At 36.5% G+C, this 17,276-nt stretch overlaps 1 protein-coding gene across 1 annotated transcript; it reads left to right on the top strand.

Annotated features, from left to right (window-relative positions):
• Positions 1-302: 302 nt before the first annotated feature.
• On the top strand, positions 303-15,946 carry LOC124633225 (synaptogyrin). The gene is made up of 5 exons (XM_047168398.1): positions 303-563; positions 2,512-2,746; positions 11,018-11,154; positions 11,678-11,855; positions 12,260-15,946. The coding sequence occupies exons 1-5, from the start codon at positions 462-464 to the stop codon at positions 12,289-12,291; spliced, it is 684 nt and encodes a 227-aa protein (XP_047024354.1). The 5' UTR covers positions 303-461; the 3' UTR covers positions 12,292-15,946.
• The last annotated feature ends 1,330 nt before the right edge of the window (positions 15,947-17,276 follow it).

Below are 17,276 nucleotides of genomic sequence, written 5' to 3'. Positions count from 1 at the left end.
TTGCCACTGCATAAAGCTACCTTAAGCATTCTCTATTCATAAAATGGTAAATAGTAAAACCTATTTGCATAATACAATAAACATGTAAATGCAATAAGAACTGTACATAAAATAAATACAATGCCAATATTATATAGGTATTTAAGTTGACAGCCAGTTTTCTAATGTCTGTGGCACATTTTCCTGAAAGCCGAGTTTTCCCGAAGCTCATTGGCAAGTCTACTCGTGTCGCAACGTTTCGACCAATCAGAGCGCGCTTCAGCAGATCGATGCGCACGCCGGCCGTAGAGAACGCCCAAATGTCAGATTTCCCTGTTGTCATCTGTGAATTTGGTCTGCGCGATCGATAACACGAATTGGCTATTCGAAGTTACAGAGGTTGAATACTTATTGAGCCGTGTATGGATAGATAGTTAACGTCGGTGCTTCAAGTAGCATAATTTTCATTGTAAAGTGGCGAAATGGATACGAGCGGGGCGTACGGCGGCGGCAAGGCTGGGGGAGCCTTCGATCCCCAGCAATTCATCCAGAGACCTCCCGTGATCGTGAGGGCGGTCTGTTGGGTAAGATACTTTACATGCAACCCACTCACATCATGTAATGCGGCGAAATAGTCTTTTTCCAATACAGAAAGATCGAGTTACGTCAGCGTTCTTAATTCTAATAAAAACATTAAAATTAAAATTGATTAAAGTTAGATCTATGTACTTGCCTTAATTTGTTAAAATCGATGTTTATGTGGTTTTCCTATTTCCAACTTTACGTTGACATAAACATAATTAAAATTGAATTGATCGGTGAAAGTATGTCAATGCATCTCTCAACAAATTGAATTTGTTTTTCGAATTACGCACATTCGAATTACGAATATCTTTATACTTTTTTTCTGTGAGTCTTTTTGAAACGCAGCATGTAGGTTCTATATAGCATGTGACTGGCCTTGGGTTAAGTAAAGAGCTATGTAACCTAGAATAGACAATTATTCACAATCTGTGCATATTGATAGTAGTAATTGAGCCTTGTGTAACGCTGCACGCTGCATTGATTGCATGGTGCTGCTTTTAAATCTACTCATAAAATATTTATAGATATTACAACTGGGTCACATCGGATCATTATTAATCCGGTAGAAAGATTGGCTATCTTTAACAAGGTTACTCTAAATAGTCTGTAGAAAATTCTTTCATCGCGTCTTTAAAAATAGAGCAGTAGTAGGTATGCTCTAAAGTACCCACTAACTGGTATCTTACATAGACCGCATTTACCTACCTACTATCAGAAAATAAACACACAAGAACATATAAAACAAAATAGTTTAGCCCTGAAAAAATACTAATCATCCTGTTACACCCTGATAAATCCATAGCATTACATTTACGAAAATAAAGTTCCAATAAAACGAAAGTTTCGAAAAGAGGTGTACCTAATATTCAAATGGTATTTTAATGTCACCACGATAATATGAGATGGGTAATTGACAGCTGAGTAAGGATAGTATAATATTGAAATACTATTTGTTAGAGGTCAAGGCTTTCTGATCAATAAAGGTCGTATCAACCACCGTAGAAATAGGTTTTATTTACGCACTGCAACTTAGGATGGACTCAATGTGGATGGATATAGTCGAAGTGGATGACCAGAGAAACGATGGATAGATTGTGTGAAAGTCGACATGGCTAGAAAGAATGTTACTTATGAGATGACGGCAGACAGAAGAGTATGGAAGAAGAAAACATGTTCCGCCGACACCAAATAAAAAAATGGTATAAAGGCAAAAGGATAATGAGGAAAATACGTAAAAACAGCTTTTTGTTTGAGCTTGACTACGACTAAACAATAAACTTAACAGGACGTTGTGTCTAACGTTAATTATTGATGATCCATGTTGAATTAGGTCAGGAAACTAGACCATGCGACTTACGAAGTATTTGTAAAGTATAGAGTGATGCACTCTATTAAGTAGTTGGAACATCAACTCGAATGCAGCATGAATTGAAAAGAGCGTTAGAATTGTCAGTAATGGAACGTTAGAAATGACATAAATTAGATATTTCCTAGCATGAAATAATAACTGGTCCTTATTTGGAGTTGTTACTTAAATAGTAATTAGAGTTCTCCTGTTTATATGTTAAGTCAGTCTAATCCAAATATGGGGTTACGTTTATATGCCATTACGATGCGATGACATTTCCCCGTAGCGATAATAATTACGGTTTATAGGCGGTCCAAGGCATAATGGATAACTAGTCTTCCCAACTTTATTTCAAGAAATACATCCGTGTGACTTTAGAAACAATCAAGACGCAAAAGTACACTCAACACGCTCAGTATACAAAAAACCTTCCATTAGTTAAGTAGGTCAATTAAAATATTACCTACTAAAATTAACTATTGCGGTATTTCCTAAAATAGATAAGTATCTCTTGAGGCAATGTTTAAAATTACGTCACATATTTACCAGCACCCTCAATCTCCTTAATTTGCTCTAAAAACCCCCTCTATCTTCCCCAGCTATTCAGCGTGATCGTAATGGGCTGCATATCAGCTAAAGGCTGGCGCACAGCAGACGACGGCAAAGAATACTGCGTGTACAACAACGACACGAATGCCTGCAACTATGGCGTCGGCATCTCCGTCATCGCTTTCGTAGCCTCCATAGGTTTCATCGCGGGAGAATACCTCTTTGAACAAATGTCATCTGTCAAAACTAGGAAGCATTACGTACTGGCTGATATGGGATTCTCTGGTGAGTGTTTTTTTTTTTGTTTGAATTCGGAATGTAGTTTGCAGCTTTTTTGATTTTAGGTACGGTACGATCATTCGAACTGTAATGATGACCTTGTTTGTAAATTCTTAGATGCATTTATTGTAGCGCGTTTCATACGTTCAGTCATCGATAAAATATTAAAATAAAGATGCCTTAAATTAGACATAAACTGATCCATTACGGAAAAAAACTCGTGAAACTTACATAAAGGGCAGATATTATCTAATGTAAACCTATAATTATAGACATGCGTGGACATAATACCAATTCTTTTTACCTTTTAAGTAACAATGGCCGCACAGTTAACAGTTCATAATACGCCTCCTCATAATTAACCTACACCAGAAGTACTAATTACCACTACAAAACTACAAAGTCAGTACAGTCATCAAGTTTAAACTATTCCGCCTTTACTACCTACATAATTGCACTACTTGACATGTGTTACGCGAAGTTTAAAGTCGAGATTTATTCACCCTTACTTACCTAAGCCTGACAATCAGTCTTACCAAAGGATATCGGGTTGGCCGGGTAAATGGGTTGAGGGGGTCAGAGAGGCAGTCACTCCCAGTAGTCCGGAAATAAATAGTCGGGGAAAAGGCTAGACAGATACAAGAATACATGACCAATAGGATACACAATTATTAGGTAATACACTTAGGTACAAAATTAAAATGCCCAGAGGTCTTCCCTAAGACTCATGAAAACGACTTTCAAGCCGATAAGTCAATAAACTTGTGAGGATCTAAATTGAATTTGAGGTCAAATTAATTGCCCTCATCAATGGCGGGCAGATTTATATGTATAATGCATGCCGTGTCAGGGGTCAAGGGACTGCCATGATGCGCTCGTGTAATTGCAGTTAGAGGTACTGTAGTGTTCGCCCTACCTGTGTCTCTGTAATTACCATCCGATAATTAGGATATCGGCTCGCTTGCCCACATAACGTCTTACTCCCGTGCCACACACTCTCCCGGTTTCCCGCCAACTGGCCATAGAGTATAGTGTGCACTCTCCGCGTCTATGCGACAACGAGACGACAGATATCGGTGATAATACAGTACACTACATCCCTTCCTTTGTTTAGTAAAAACAAATTAAACTCCGTCACTTTGCCGACATCAATAACCAGTCTGGTGATCAGTCGATGGACACCGATATCCCGCCTGTTAGTCCATGTGGAATCAAACAGTCTCAAATATTGCTGCACGTTCAGCCAACGAGCACTCATCTTGCACTAGCGGCAAAATCAAAATGAATATAAAAATAGATAAAACCAAACTGTACCTGCCTATTAATGGAATATAATAAATCTTCATACTCCCAGTGGTTTCCTCACATTTTACTCTAGCTACCTACTCCTTTCCCTTTTCCTTCAAATGACCAAGTATTGCCTTTGCCCTTGTCGGGCTTTGACTGAATAATTTTACTTCACTTACTTGTAAAACAGTTTCAGAATGCATTGTCCCAATGTAAGAATTTTATTTCTAGCTTCAGAGTTGAAACAATAATGATGAAATGAAGTTTTTCCTGACGCTTCGTACTTGCGATTAAAGCCCCGTAATGACTTTTACGTGCATTTTACTAGCGTAGCGTTTGCTAGTGTTTTATAAACAACCGGACAACTTTGAAATGTCACTACAGTCGAATCGTTTTACACTGACGATTTATGGAAATTATTACCTTTACCTTTTACTCACACATTACCTTACCATTACCACTTTCAATAACCTTACCAACAAGTTACCGCCGCGCCGTTTAAAGCAACCTTTGAGTGTTACTCAAGGACTCCACGACAGTGGAACGTGACTTTTAAGTCCATGCCAGGCCCTGCCATTTTATACTTGCACACAACTTATACGAATCCTCGCGAACCTTGCTGTTCGCACCTCGTAAAGCTGTACAAGACTTGCACACAACATATACGAATCCTCGCGAACCTTGCTGTTCACACCTCGTAAAGCTGTACAAGACTTGCACACAACATATACGAATCCTCGTGAACCTTGCTGTTCGCACCTCGTAAAGCTGTACAAGACTTGCACACAACATATACGAATCCTCGCGAACCTTGCTGTTCGCACCTCGTAAAGCTGTACAAGACTTGCACACAACATATACGAATCCTCGCGAACCTTGCTGTTCACACCTCGTAAAGCTGTACAAGACTTGCACACAACATATACGAATCCTCGCGAACCTTGCTGGTCGCACCTCGTAAAGCTGTACAAGTTCTCGCCTCTCAGGCATATAGGTACATATGATAGTTTTACTATCTAATACTTTCGCGCAACCTTACGATTTCTCACGGACCTTACTGTTAGCAACAGTGGAACGTGCCTCGCAAAGCTTTACGAATATAAATATAATAGTTCTACTATTTAATACTTTCGCGCAACTTTACGATTTCTCACGGACCTTACTGTTAGCAACAGTGGAACGTGCCTCGCAAAGCTTTACGAATATAAATATAATAGTTCTACTATTTAATACTTTCGCGCAACTTTACGATTTCTCACGGACCTTACTGTTAGCAACAGTGGAACGTGCCTCGCAAAGCTTTACGAATACAAATATAATAGTTCTACTATTTAGTACTGCCGTACGATCTCTAGTTTTTCAAACATGTACATAAATACATAGTAATTATGATCACACAAACGTACGTACCCGGTTGACTTCCGCAGTGGGCCCGTGAACTAGCAGATTTCTGCCAGTACCTACACATACATAATGACTAAAAGTAGAATTATAGTTCAGAAGTTTTTTTTTATTGATAACAACATAACACAATAATTTATACGGTTGTACCTAAGTGGTAAATTGTGTCTACAAATGAAATACCTTTGTATTTCCAATCTGCTTTTCAACGTGTCTAGGTGCCAGTATACCTATTATACCTACAATGTTTAAAACTTAAACGGTCGAAACGCAGCTCTCCTGACGGAAAAGATATCTCGTTTACTCATGTTGTATCGTTAACTATTCTAAAAATTGTACTACTAGGGGAATTACATTTAATCTCGATGACAACAGAGCACTAACAGTTTAGTGCACTACTAATGTGTTAAGGTAGGTATTCCTATCAGACTCGGAACCAACCTACCTAGCAATCATGTTTACATAGTTACAGATCGCTTAGACCAGCCACCGTTCACATCTAATTTGACACCCCATTGCAAAATTATTTAAATTATTACAAATGAAATTAATAGCAAATGCTTAAAGCATAATATGAATCAAACTCAACTAATTTTGGTAACAGTTTCCTTTTATTAATTGAGAGTGGAATATTTCAAAGCTTTATTCCTTATCTCAGCATTGCAACAAGTAATCTGGTTTTCAACCGTATGGATCAGCGCTGGCACTTGCATGCTTCTGCAGATACACTCTCTAAAAGAATTCTGATATACCTAAGCTTCGAGCGTTCATGAGTGTCCAGGGGCGCAATTCTACAAATTTAACTTTAGTGCTATGTGTACGTTACGATTATAACGTAGGCACCTATAAAGCCGTTGCTTTATAGTTACGTTCAACTTATCAGATTTTAGGATTTTAGTTAACAACTACGTCGTGCAACGAAACGCGCTTTGACAGGTGTCATCAGCTTTGTAATCTGTAGCTGTGACATTCAGTGAAACGACAAAACACAAACAAACACCTTAACATAGAATAGAATCCATCAATAGAGACTCTCAACTACTGTTCCTCCTCCTTTCATCAAAGTGAACAGCAACTCACAAACAGCGCTCCCGTCGATGCACAATTCCCCCTGTAGAAACGATCGCCGACCCCTCTACAACGTCCGTCCACCTATAGATTGGCCGCAGGATTCCCAATTCATGCGCCCACCAACGCCGAATAGAAACCTAGAACCTATGAAGTAGGTACCTACTTAGTGAACAACCAAGCGCCGCAGATAAAATGCAGGTGCCACAGGACCCAGGCAGCTCGGTGCCGCTGCTTTGAAAATTTCAAGAAACTGTTCGGTCAGCAGGCATCTCCAGGTTTCACAAGTGGGTGGCAAAGCAACAACAACAATCAGTATGCCAAGAACATTTGTAGCCAACAACTGAGAAGGCTACACATTGTACCTACTTCAAAAGATAGATGTATTAATCTCAAATCAATAAATGGATTCTATTTCATGTCTTGGTTATGTTATTCTCCCAACAACTTTCTATGTAAGTTTATTTAGTTTACACTTATAATTCTTGTTGGGCACTGCAATACTGTAAAGTATAATTTACAAATAAATAGCAATATTACAATGAGGGCTACTCTGTTAAACTGCACCAATGTCAGTCAATTGTGATACCAATTAAAATCCACTCGAGCCTGAATCTTGAAGGTTATATTTTAGAAGCACAAGCAATCACCAAATTATGAAATCTAAATCATTAGACAGTACCCAGAGTAAGTATCTATATTGAAACTCCTTCCATGTTTCATTCTTATAAGATTTTGTCACAGATGTGAAACCCCTGTTAGGTAAATAAAGCAGCATTGTCCCAACAAATCTTAATGGGAATTAATTAAAGTACAAAAATGCTCCATTGCTTAGTTCCTTAAACTTTTGGTCTAAGAGTTTCATATTCACCTAAAATACTCAAATTAGGATTATGAGTTAGGATGTTTACCAAAGATTCTATCTATTGAATACTAAAAGTTTTGATCCACATTTTCCATCTAATATTGCTGTTTGGTACTGTTTTCCTGTTCTGCATCTTCTGAGATATCTCTGTTGTAACATAACAACCTCTTTAATACTGCAAAACAAACTAAATTAAAAGGATTAGAATTATATTCAGGGTGACTGAGCAACCGTTATAATTAACATTAACTAGATAGGCAACCCACTGGAAGCGTTGACGGGTTGGAATGTTGTACATATGTGCATACATACCAGTACAACTGGGTAAGTACTTCAACATGCATAGTCCAACTTACAATGGTCCTTCAATGTGCTATTTGTTTAACTAAATACCTAGCACATGTTTGTCATTTATAGAACAGTTGACTAAAGGTACAAAACCACCAGTTTGTTCTTGTAATATCCACTATATTGTAAGCAAGTCTCTTGAAGTAAGTTGGTACCAGAACAATGTAGCAAGTAAGTAGTTAACTAGACTCTGGGAGGGAAGCTAGGTTTGGAAGCTTATATTATCCAAACCACCAGCACAGAAAATCTGAAATTAATCAAGATTTAAAGAAGGTACTCGTCCAGATTAACTTTCAAATACTTAAAATTACTCAATTCAAAACAGATTATTTAGTAGAAATAACTACTTAATTATTGTAGTAGGGAGTCGCTTACAAACTCAAGGTACTTATAATATTATGCACTCAGTTCACCAAATATTTCACTATATTACAAGTTACAAATTAATTTGAAACTTTCAGTCATAATTGCATTCCCAGTTATTATTTCTTTTGCTTTATATAACTTGGTTTGTTTAATTTATTAACTTCTTAAAATAGTTTGTATAATAATTTTCTCTTATAACTTCCTAGTTCAACTTGCATTGTATAACTTTCTCAAAGTCAACCCAAAAAATATTGTAAACATTTCTTTTTCATGTTATTATCGTATGTATCAATACATACAAATTGTAACACCTATTATGTTTTTAAAAAGAGTAACCATGGAGTTTCTTGCCCGTTCTTCTCCATAGGAAGCTACTTTTGGAATGGGCAACTAGAAGCAAACTTATTTATAATTTTGATGTTCGTAAGTGCTTGTAAAGGCCTACATGAAATAAATGATTTGATTACTTTTCACACTTTTATAGTCAATGGGAACCAAAGATTATTTACTTTATGATAGGAACTAGGAACACAATGTAATTTATCTTTCATAAAGGAAATTACTCCCACGACAGATGTTTGGCTGTATGCTGTAATCATAGCCATCATGTAGCATCACAGCATTAAAACGATTTACTGATTCGCACCAATCTTAAAACAAATGAATGTTCTATGTTCAATTGGTGAAAAATACATGAATTTCATACGCAATGTGATATTATGATACAGGCTTTCTGGAAAACCCTTATGTGATGAATATACAGTACAATTACTAACGTACAACTTACTTATATGCTTCAAAGAACACACAATTAAACTTTCCAAGTAAAACCTAGACATGAGCACTGGTGTGAGATTCTTTAAAGTCTCATACAATAATTTATAGTCGAGTCGGTGACTGGATACCATACTAGCATCCTTACTAGAAACTTTAACTTGCACGTTCTTTGGACAGACGGCCAATTTGTTCAGATTTCGGCTGTTTAGGGGGACTTCTAATCCGCAAACTGAACTTACCATACCTGCCCCTTCCTTTCTTTTCAATTCAAAAGAAATAATGTTCGCTACTTACAGACACGCCGCCAATATCATATTTTCACTCGTCGCCAAATGTAGTGTTCGCCCTACCTGTGTCTCTGTAATTACCATCCGATAATTAGGATATCGGCTCGCTTGCCCACATAACGTCTTACTCCCGTGCCACACACTCTCCCGGTTTCCCGCCAACTGGCCATAGAGTATAGTGTGCACTCTCCGCGTCTATGCGACAACGAGACGACAGATATCGGTGATAATACAGTACACTACAGGTACCTACTGCATATGATGGTATTTGAGCTTGAAAACAAAAGAGTGGAAGAACCACAGGAGATTGCATTGCAGTTCAATACGAGAGATGCCAACGCAATTTTTTGCAGTTTTAAAAATATTACCTATCTTCCAAAGGATACCTATGTATTGTACTTATATATGGAGTTCCTTTCTGACTTGCAAAGCTTGGCAGTCAGCATATTTCTGGCAATCCTCGGTGACGTGAAACAGTTCAGCCAAATTCGAAATTAATGCCCATTATCTGACGTTTCTCAGCCACGATTTTTCCTACAAGGGATAGTTCATTAGGCCAATACTTTGAAATATTCTAGCTAAAGATTTCCATCAATAGATTAACTTCAAAACACAACATTGAGTCAAAGCGTGAGCTATTATAACATTTTGTTTAACTTTCTTTATTAACGCATAGCACCTGGCAGTTATTGTTTGAATAACATTAAGTAAGTACCTCATAAATCTATGGAAATTCTATTCTTTCTGGAAAGGCAAACTTAGAGTACCTATTACTAGACTACGTTATTGTTAAAAAAGAGCCTCGTGGATTTTCATCTAGGGCGTTACCCCTTAATCTCTTATGGTCAATTAAACGTTAAATTGAAGCTTGTGCTTCTAGAAATCAAACAGACTTCAGCAAACACATAGTAGGTACCCTATTTATTTAATAGGTGCATTGGAAATTCGACTCCTTCGTAACCGTCGACGCAAAAAGTGGAATGTTTTAATAAAGTCAACTAATTAGCCCCAGCTTTTAAAAGAACAATCTAGAATTAACGATGGCCGAGGGACCACTTACCTACGAGTCTACAGTGCAAGACAAATGTTACCCCTTAACATATAAACAAAGCTTAATTTCTGTTCAGAGATTATGTACTTATTCCTTATCTCCCTATATTAATTACAAACCATAAAATAAAAGTAAGATGCGTCCATATTTTTTTAAGTACTCCCATTAATGTCAGGTCATTCAATCTTTATTACTCGAACAACGTAATTCTTAGCGCGCATCGATCGGACAGCATTCACTCTCAGTGGGTGTAAAATTTTATAGATCGTAAAATTCACCCTAATTTGTTACTTATCGTGTGAAAACGGATTCACGTTTACGAGGGCGATTGTGCCCACCTTACAGGGAAAGTCACTTTGTTTGCGCATTATGAAAATTTCCTGACGAGTCGAAATTGTAGTCGACGTAGAACAAACCACGGGCTGTGAAAAAATCTCCATGGAACCAACACACTCAATTATTATTATGTAGGTAGTTAATTAAAAAATATGCTAACTTTATTAAAAACTAAAATAACTGAATTCCTTGTAATAATAATTTTCAGGAAAAATTGTAGTAGTTTTCAGTAAACAGCAGTAAAAATAATTTATTACGATCATAATAAGACACATTGTCACGAATATAGGTAGCTACGTAATTGGTTTGTGTTTATTTAATTGTCTCATTTCACGACATTAGGTACTATGTACCTATCTACTTTATAGTGATATCGCGTAACATTTTACAGGAATATTCGTAGCTTATAAGTTTGCAAGGACTTCTGCCGTTAATTATCTAAAGAGACTACCTTTAAAACAAAAATGAACGATCTTTACAATAATTTCCAGCATTCTGGGCGTTCCTGTACTTCGTGGGTTTCTGCTACCTGTCTAACGCGTGGGGCAAGACTGACAACCCTCCCGTGGGCACAGCTAACAACATGCAGGGCGCCATCGCTTTCTGCTTCTTCTCCATCTTTGCTTGGGTGAGTACTGGTTTATTGCGTAAAGATAATAAGAGTTACCTATATAGTAATACTTTTTTGTGGAATGGGGAAGACAATCTTTGTGAAGCTTTGAGATCCAGCTTGAACTGCGATTATGTTGCTTACCTACGGCAATAGTCATGGCTATTAAAATAGTGCTATTTTCTTAATACTCTTTTGGTGGAAAAAAAAATTTAGATCTACTATCGGGGACCGTCCAACTACCAAAGTCTTCTCCGTATTGATGTGAGAGAGGCTTAGGGCGACAGCCTCAGAGGTTAAAACTTCAGACCCATTTTCTAGTTTTAAATACACTTTTAGAATAAATAAAAAACAGCAATGCTGGCGTTCCGATGGACTAATGCACAGCATGGTGGATGGACGAATGCACGCCACTTCTTCCAAACAAACATATACGATTTGTAGAGAAGTGTGAACGCATACTTACGTAGTTTTTTGGGTTTGAATTGAAGATGCTTATGATTTCGCAGATATAAAAATGATTCCTTATCATGGTTTCCAGGTGGCGTGCGCATTCTTCGCGTTCCAGCGGTTCCGTGTAGGCGCCGACGCGGCGTTCGCGCCGGCGTACGAGGTGGAGGGCGCAGTCGGCAGCCCCGGCGCCTTCCCCGCCTACCCCGCCGCGCCCGACCCCGAGCCCGCCTACAGCGAGCCGCCCTTCTCGCAGAACCATGGCACAGGTTAGTCACATAATATGTGTTAGACCCTCTACGTACCTGGCGAACTTGACCACGAGTCAGCTTGCTTACAAAACCATGGCACCGTTCAATCACAACAATATAAAGTGTAATAAACGCTGGATGACTATATTGGTGTCAAGACCAATGTCAGCCACGAAGGCTGTTCTGATCTACAGGTACCAGCATTTGCGCTAACACGTATGCCCTCCCTATTGACCAGGCGCGACACAGGTCACGTTATATGAAAGAGAATATGCCATTCGTCGTGCCATATTTAAGTGCCTACTTATGCCATATCTAACTCTAACTAGAGCCTTCCTATATAAAGCCACTACTTAGGTATTCTTGGTTCTGTGATTCAAAGTAAGAATACTAAAACAGTATATTGCCTTTTAAAATTTCAGGAAACATCGACTACACAGCCCCAACTTACTAAGCTGTTTCGCGGCATCGGAATGGTTGATTTTATCAAGTTTTATTTGCAAGCTAACGTCACGACTGGGAGTACGTAATAATGATTATTACTACTCGGATCACACCTACAATACAATTGCTACCGAAAATCGACTAAATATATCCTTCAAACGATTCAGACCAGTCGATTTAAATCGATAAAAACCATAGTGTTACCAACCAAAAAACCAAAGATCTACCAAACAAATCCGAACATACAAAAAGTATGTAAAAACTTAATTGATTATTATTAATTGTTGAGTGATAGCTAATCATGTCCATTTATTTTAGTGAAGCTTATTTTTTTATTTATTTACTAAGTGTAGCCATAATCAGTCATTACATTAAAATTATACCAAAGTTCATGTACATTGTAATCAGATGATATATACATAAATATTATATATATTCAAGTATATGAAAACGTGTATCGCTTCACAGTACCTGCTTGTAGGTATATTCGACAATATTCACGTATATAATGTAATATAACATCATATATTATATGTAAATAACAATGTATTCTAAACAGATATTAAAATACTATACATATTGTAGATGGGTCTCAGACGACTATGTAAAAACAAGGCTACATATGTTATTTCTAAATTCTGAATAGCTGAATAATGCCCCTTTAATGTTTCAAATGAATAAAAAAGTTGCTTACATACAAAGTGCTGCCATCTAGTCGTTTGAGATCGCAAACCCCCTTTATATGATATTTATTTTTAAATTACTTCTCCACTATCATCGTGCCATGTCTTTGAGCTATATTGAAAGTTTATTTTTTTAATAGAAATGTTATTTTGTCCTAATCAGAATGTTTCAAAATCATACCTCATTTTAGCTATGTCGTATAGGATAATACAATATTATGATGTATTTAAGAGCAAACCCTGAAGACAGAGTGGTTGCTTAGGAAAATAGGTAAACAAATATAATATTATGTATAACTTCTCTAGAAATCCTGCAATTTTCACAGTCAGTGCTTTTGATCATAAATCGAACCCATGAAAAATAAAACTGTATTTTGACGTGACAACGTCTTATAAATCGATGAAGCCGGCTGCACGCACGAAAAAACATGACTCATGCGGCGTTACCACGCTCTGAGGCGTTCCGTTTAAGGCTTGAAGTGCAAGCGAGAGCACGCAACGAGCGACAAAGAGGCACGATCGGCCTCCGCTTTCGGCAGCGTTCGACATCTGACGATCAATTTCTTATGACGTTGTCACGTTCGACTATCGTCAGTAAACCAACTTTACAGACAACCGTTTTTTCATTTAAATTACAATACTTCATGTTGAATTATTTATCAAAGTAACCACTCTGTTTAATGTACAATATAACCCGTAACCAAGCTTGAATATAATAATATATTGAAAAAAAAATCTTAAAACTAGGACGAAATATTAATTACATTAGTTAATATTTACTCGTAAACAGCATATCGTCATTATTTAATTTTATATGTAACGCGTTACTGCAACACTACGCGAAACATGTTGTCTGTAACATGTTGCGTCACATAATGTTGTTTCTTGTTCGGTACATGTATTGTTACTATTTAGATATTAAATGCTTCTGAAGTGCGTAGTTTTAGTCAACCTTGGGATATGTCTTGGCAGATATTGGAAAAAGAAATCACTTAATAAAACTTATTAAATGTTTTTGTCTCCAGTGCGAACTACTGTTGTATGGGCCTGTTGTGCCCAGATTGTGTGCTATTTTACCTGATTGCTATGAAAATATTTTCTTCAGAAACCTAACATCACACTTTGGGTGTGCTATGGGTACCTCGAATATCTACAATGACATAGTCTAAGAAATTGTAAACTTTAATCTCAATAACTCCTAAGAAGTGTTAGGGTCAATTCCCACTGAAAGAGCAGCGGCCGGCAGCGGCCGTAAGAGCACGGACAATGTAAGAGCGCGGCCCGCCGCGCTCGCGCTCAATCACTTGCATTTAAGGCCGCTGCTCTTTCAGTGGGGATTGACCCTTACAGTCTCGTCTAAGATAGTGTATATTTGTCTCTCAATACCCACAAAATGTACCTTATGGATCTAATACATTCAGTATTAATAAATAGTTAAATATTATATCTATGACTAAGCGCTTTACCCAAATCATAGTATTTTTTTAATATAAAAAAATATATTCTAGGTAATGCTCTTATTAGAATACTTACATTTAATTTCTGGGCACATTTTTATTATTACTCTCGCGTAGTTTTATTAGTCTTACTGTAATAAGCTGTCGATGTAATTTGAGCTCTATTGAAGTGCTGTTAAGGTCTAAAATTGAGTACAAAACAGTTGACCCCAGGGTAAATAATTGAAATGTGTCCTATTAGGACTTGGAAAAGTCGGCTTGCTGATAGTTTGATGTTTAATGGAAAAGTTATAAGTGTGTTTGTTGTACTCACTATGTATAGGAAAGTACATTCTGTGTATAAATAATATATATGTTAGTTGGACAAAATAAATGTTAACTCCTTACAAAACTGACATCTTGAAAAATATATATCAAAATATTTTTCTGTTTAACGTGTGTTTATATCGTGCGAAAACTAATTTCGCATTCTAATCATAGGATATATAACGTGTGCAATAATGGTTCTAAACTTCATTATTTCAAGTATATAAATGAATATTACCTAACTGTATAAATAGCGTGATATTTATGAGTGTTGGCTTAAATCGTCAGCAAGCCTGTAGATGTCTTTATCACTTCCATAGCTTGCACTATTGTTTATAAAATCTTAGCAATAATAAGTATTCAGATGCATTCATTACTCAAAAATGTATTTATTCACGGTTAATGTTGCCAGCACATCGATTTTTTAAGCTTGCAAGCTTTACTGAGTAAAGAGTACATCTGAATTGTGTGAAATTCATATCAGTCTTATGTGTTAGGGGCATCGTCGTAATATATATAATAAAAATCATTTCGATGAAAGTACTCATTATATATTTAGGTAAATATTTAAATGATGCAATGATAAATCGAATCGTTTTTCTGCATATAGGTACCAACAAATCCTAAAATTGCCTACATTCCATTGCAATCTCTATAACTTATCGTATATTTTTTTAAACTTATAGGTACCTACGTTTATTTGATACCCTATTGAATACCCTTCAGAGATAAATATTTTGACATGGTATCAGAATTCGTCCTTACCATCCTGATGCTGGTAGACGAGGAAACTCAAGTCCAGTAGAACTCATAACGAAGAAAATAAATATTAACGGTTTTCTCAGATTTAAAATTGATATCATTCTGTAAATTATTGTCACCTTACAACATTTTTTTTCATATGCCCTTCATGCACATGATTGATAAAAAGTAAATCTAACGAAGATTAAACTATTGTTACTTTGTTTTCGTGATCACTAAAATGTAAACATTGATCTGTACACTATATTATGTAGTTATTATTAGCCGTAGACATGTACCTTGTATGTTGGTTAGTATGTTCTGACGATAATAAAAAAAATCTAATAAACAGTAAAAAAATATTGTAATAAGTGTTGAGTATTTTAATGCTAAAGTCGTTCAGTGTTCGGTAAATACCTACCTACTTAATGTTAAGACGAGTGTATAAAAACTTAAAAGAGGTTTTATTTAATTCCTATTTATTTTGTATTTGTTTTATCTTATTGTACTTATTTAAGTAATCAAAGACACGCTTTCTGTGAAATGGGATGCAGTGCAACATTTTCTCTATATAACATTTCATAGTTGTACGTTGGCAACACACGAAAAAAGACCGCGTAATTTAAAGTAAAAATTGTAAGTGTAGGGTAAACCTTCATATAAAATGTGTCCATCGCAAAGTGTCACTAATATTCAGTTAAGTTTTACTATCTAATTTATTCAGGTCGGTACCTTTCGAGGTACCTATTTAAAAGCATCTGCATCTCATATCTCGGAATAAATTAAAGACATTTTTGTGTATTAATTTTTATCGGATTTTCAGCCGACTGTTCGTTGTTTTGCACATTTTGAATGTAATTATCGAATTGGGTATCAAGTGTAACCTTTGTCTGTTTCATAAAAAATCCGAATGGCAGTACTTAAGTTTTAAAAAGCCACATGCCTAAATCCTGTCATGCTCCAAATCGTCATTACAATAACAGGGCCCCGATTCTCCTAATTTTACTTAAGCGTCATACGATTCACGTTCGACTCGATTCGACTGAGATCCAATCCCGACTCGATTACGATTGAAGCGTATGTGGCATTCCGCTATTTTTTCTTTGAAATAAACATTTTTATCCTTTTCTGTCATTCAATAATGAATCATTTTGTCTGCAAATGATTTACGATTGCAAAATGATTGTACAGCAAACTACCGTATAGACCAAAATCACCAAAATAGCAGACCAATCGCACACCAATCAAATGTCAATCGAATACGATTGGTCTTTTATTAGTAGCAGAATGCCCGATATGGTTAAAACTGCTATTGCGATCATATTCGATTCGATTTCTATTCGATTTTGACAATATTAACTTAGGAGAATCGGGCCCCTGTAATCGGCCATGACTCGTAAGATTAGCGTGTGATTTTGATAACATAGTGCGGAATTTAGTCTTATCAAAAACAGTGACCTGATTTCTGTTGATAAGCTTATAAACGAAGCGAGACACATTTTCATTACGAGTGTGTCTGTGCCATAATGTGAGTCACCACGGCATGCGATGCCGTTGATGTTTGACCGGGTTTTCTAATCCGCCAGAAGATCACTGATTATAATCAAAAAATCAATAATTATTGATTTTTAATGTTGACCCTTGCTGTTAATTTTGCTACTTTAAGTAGACTTGAGTTAGGTTCTCATATAAGTTTCATAGTACATAAAATAAAGGTACAACCTTACCAAGAATAGTATAAATAGGTGAATGGAACCGGTGTTGTGTTTCGGAAAATCGATTAGTGTTCTACGAGTTTTCAATATAAT

Source organism: Helicoverpa zea, chromosome 9 (genome assembly GCF_022581195.2).
Source record: "Helicoverpa zea isolate HzStark_Cry1AcR chromosome 9, ilHelZeax1.1, whole genome shotgun sequence".
Classification (NCBI taxonomy): Eukaryota; Metazoa; Arthropoda; class Insecta; order Lepidoptera; family Noctuidae; genus Helicoverpa; species Helicoverpa zea.
The sequence above is the reverse complement of the archived record's forward strand: the minus strand, read 5'-3'. Positions and strand labels throughout refer to the sequence as shown.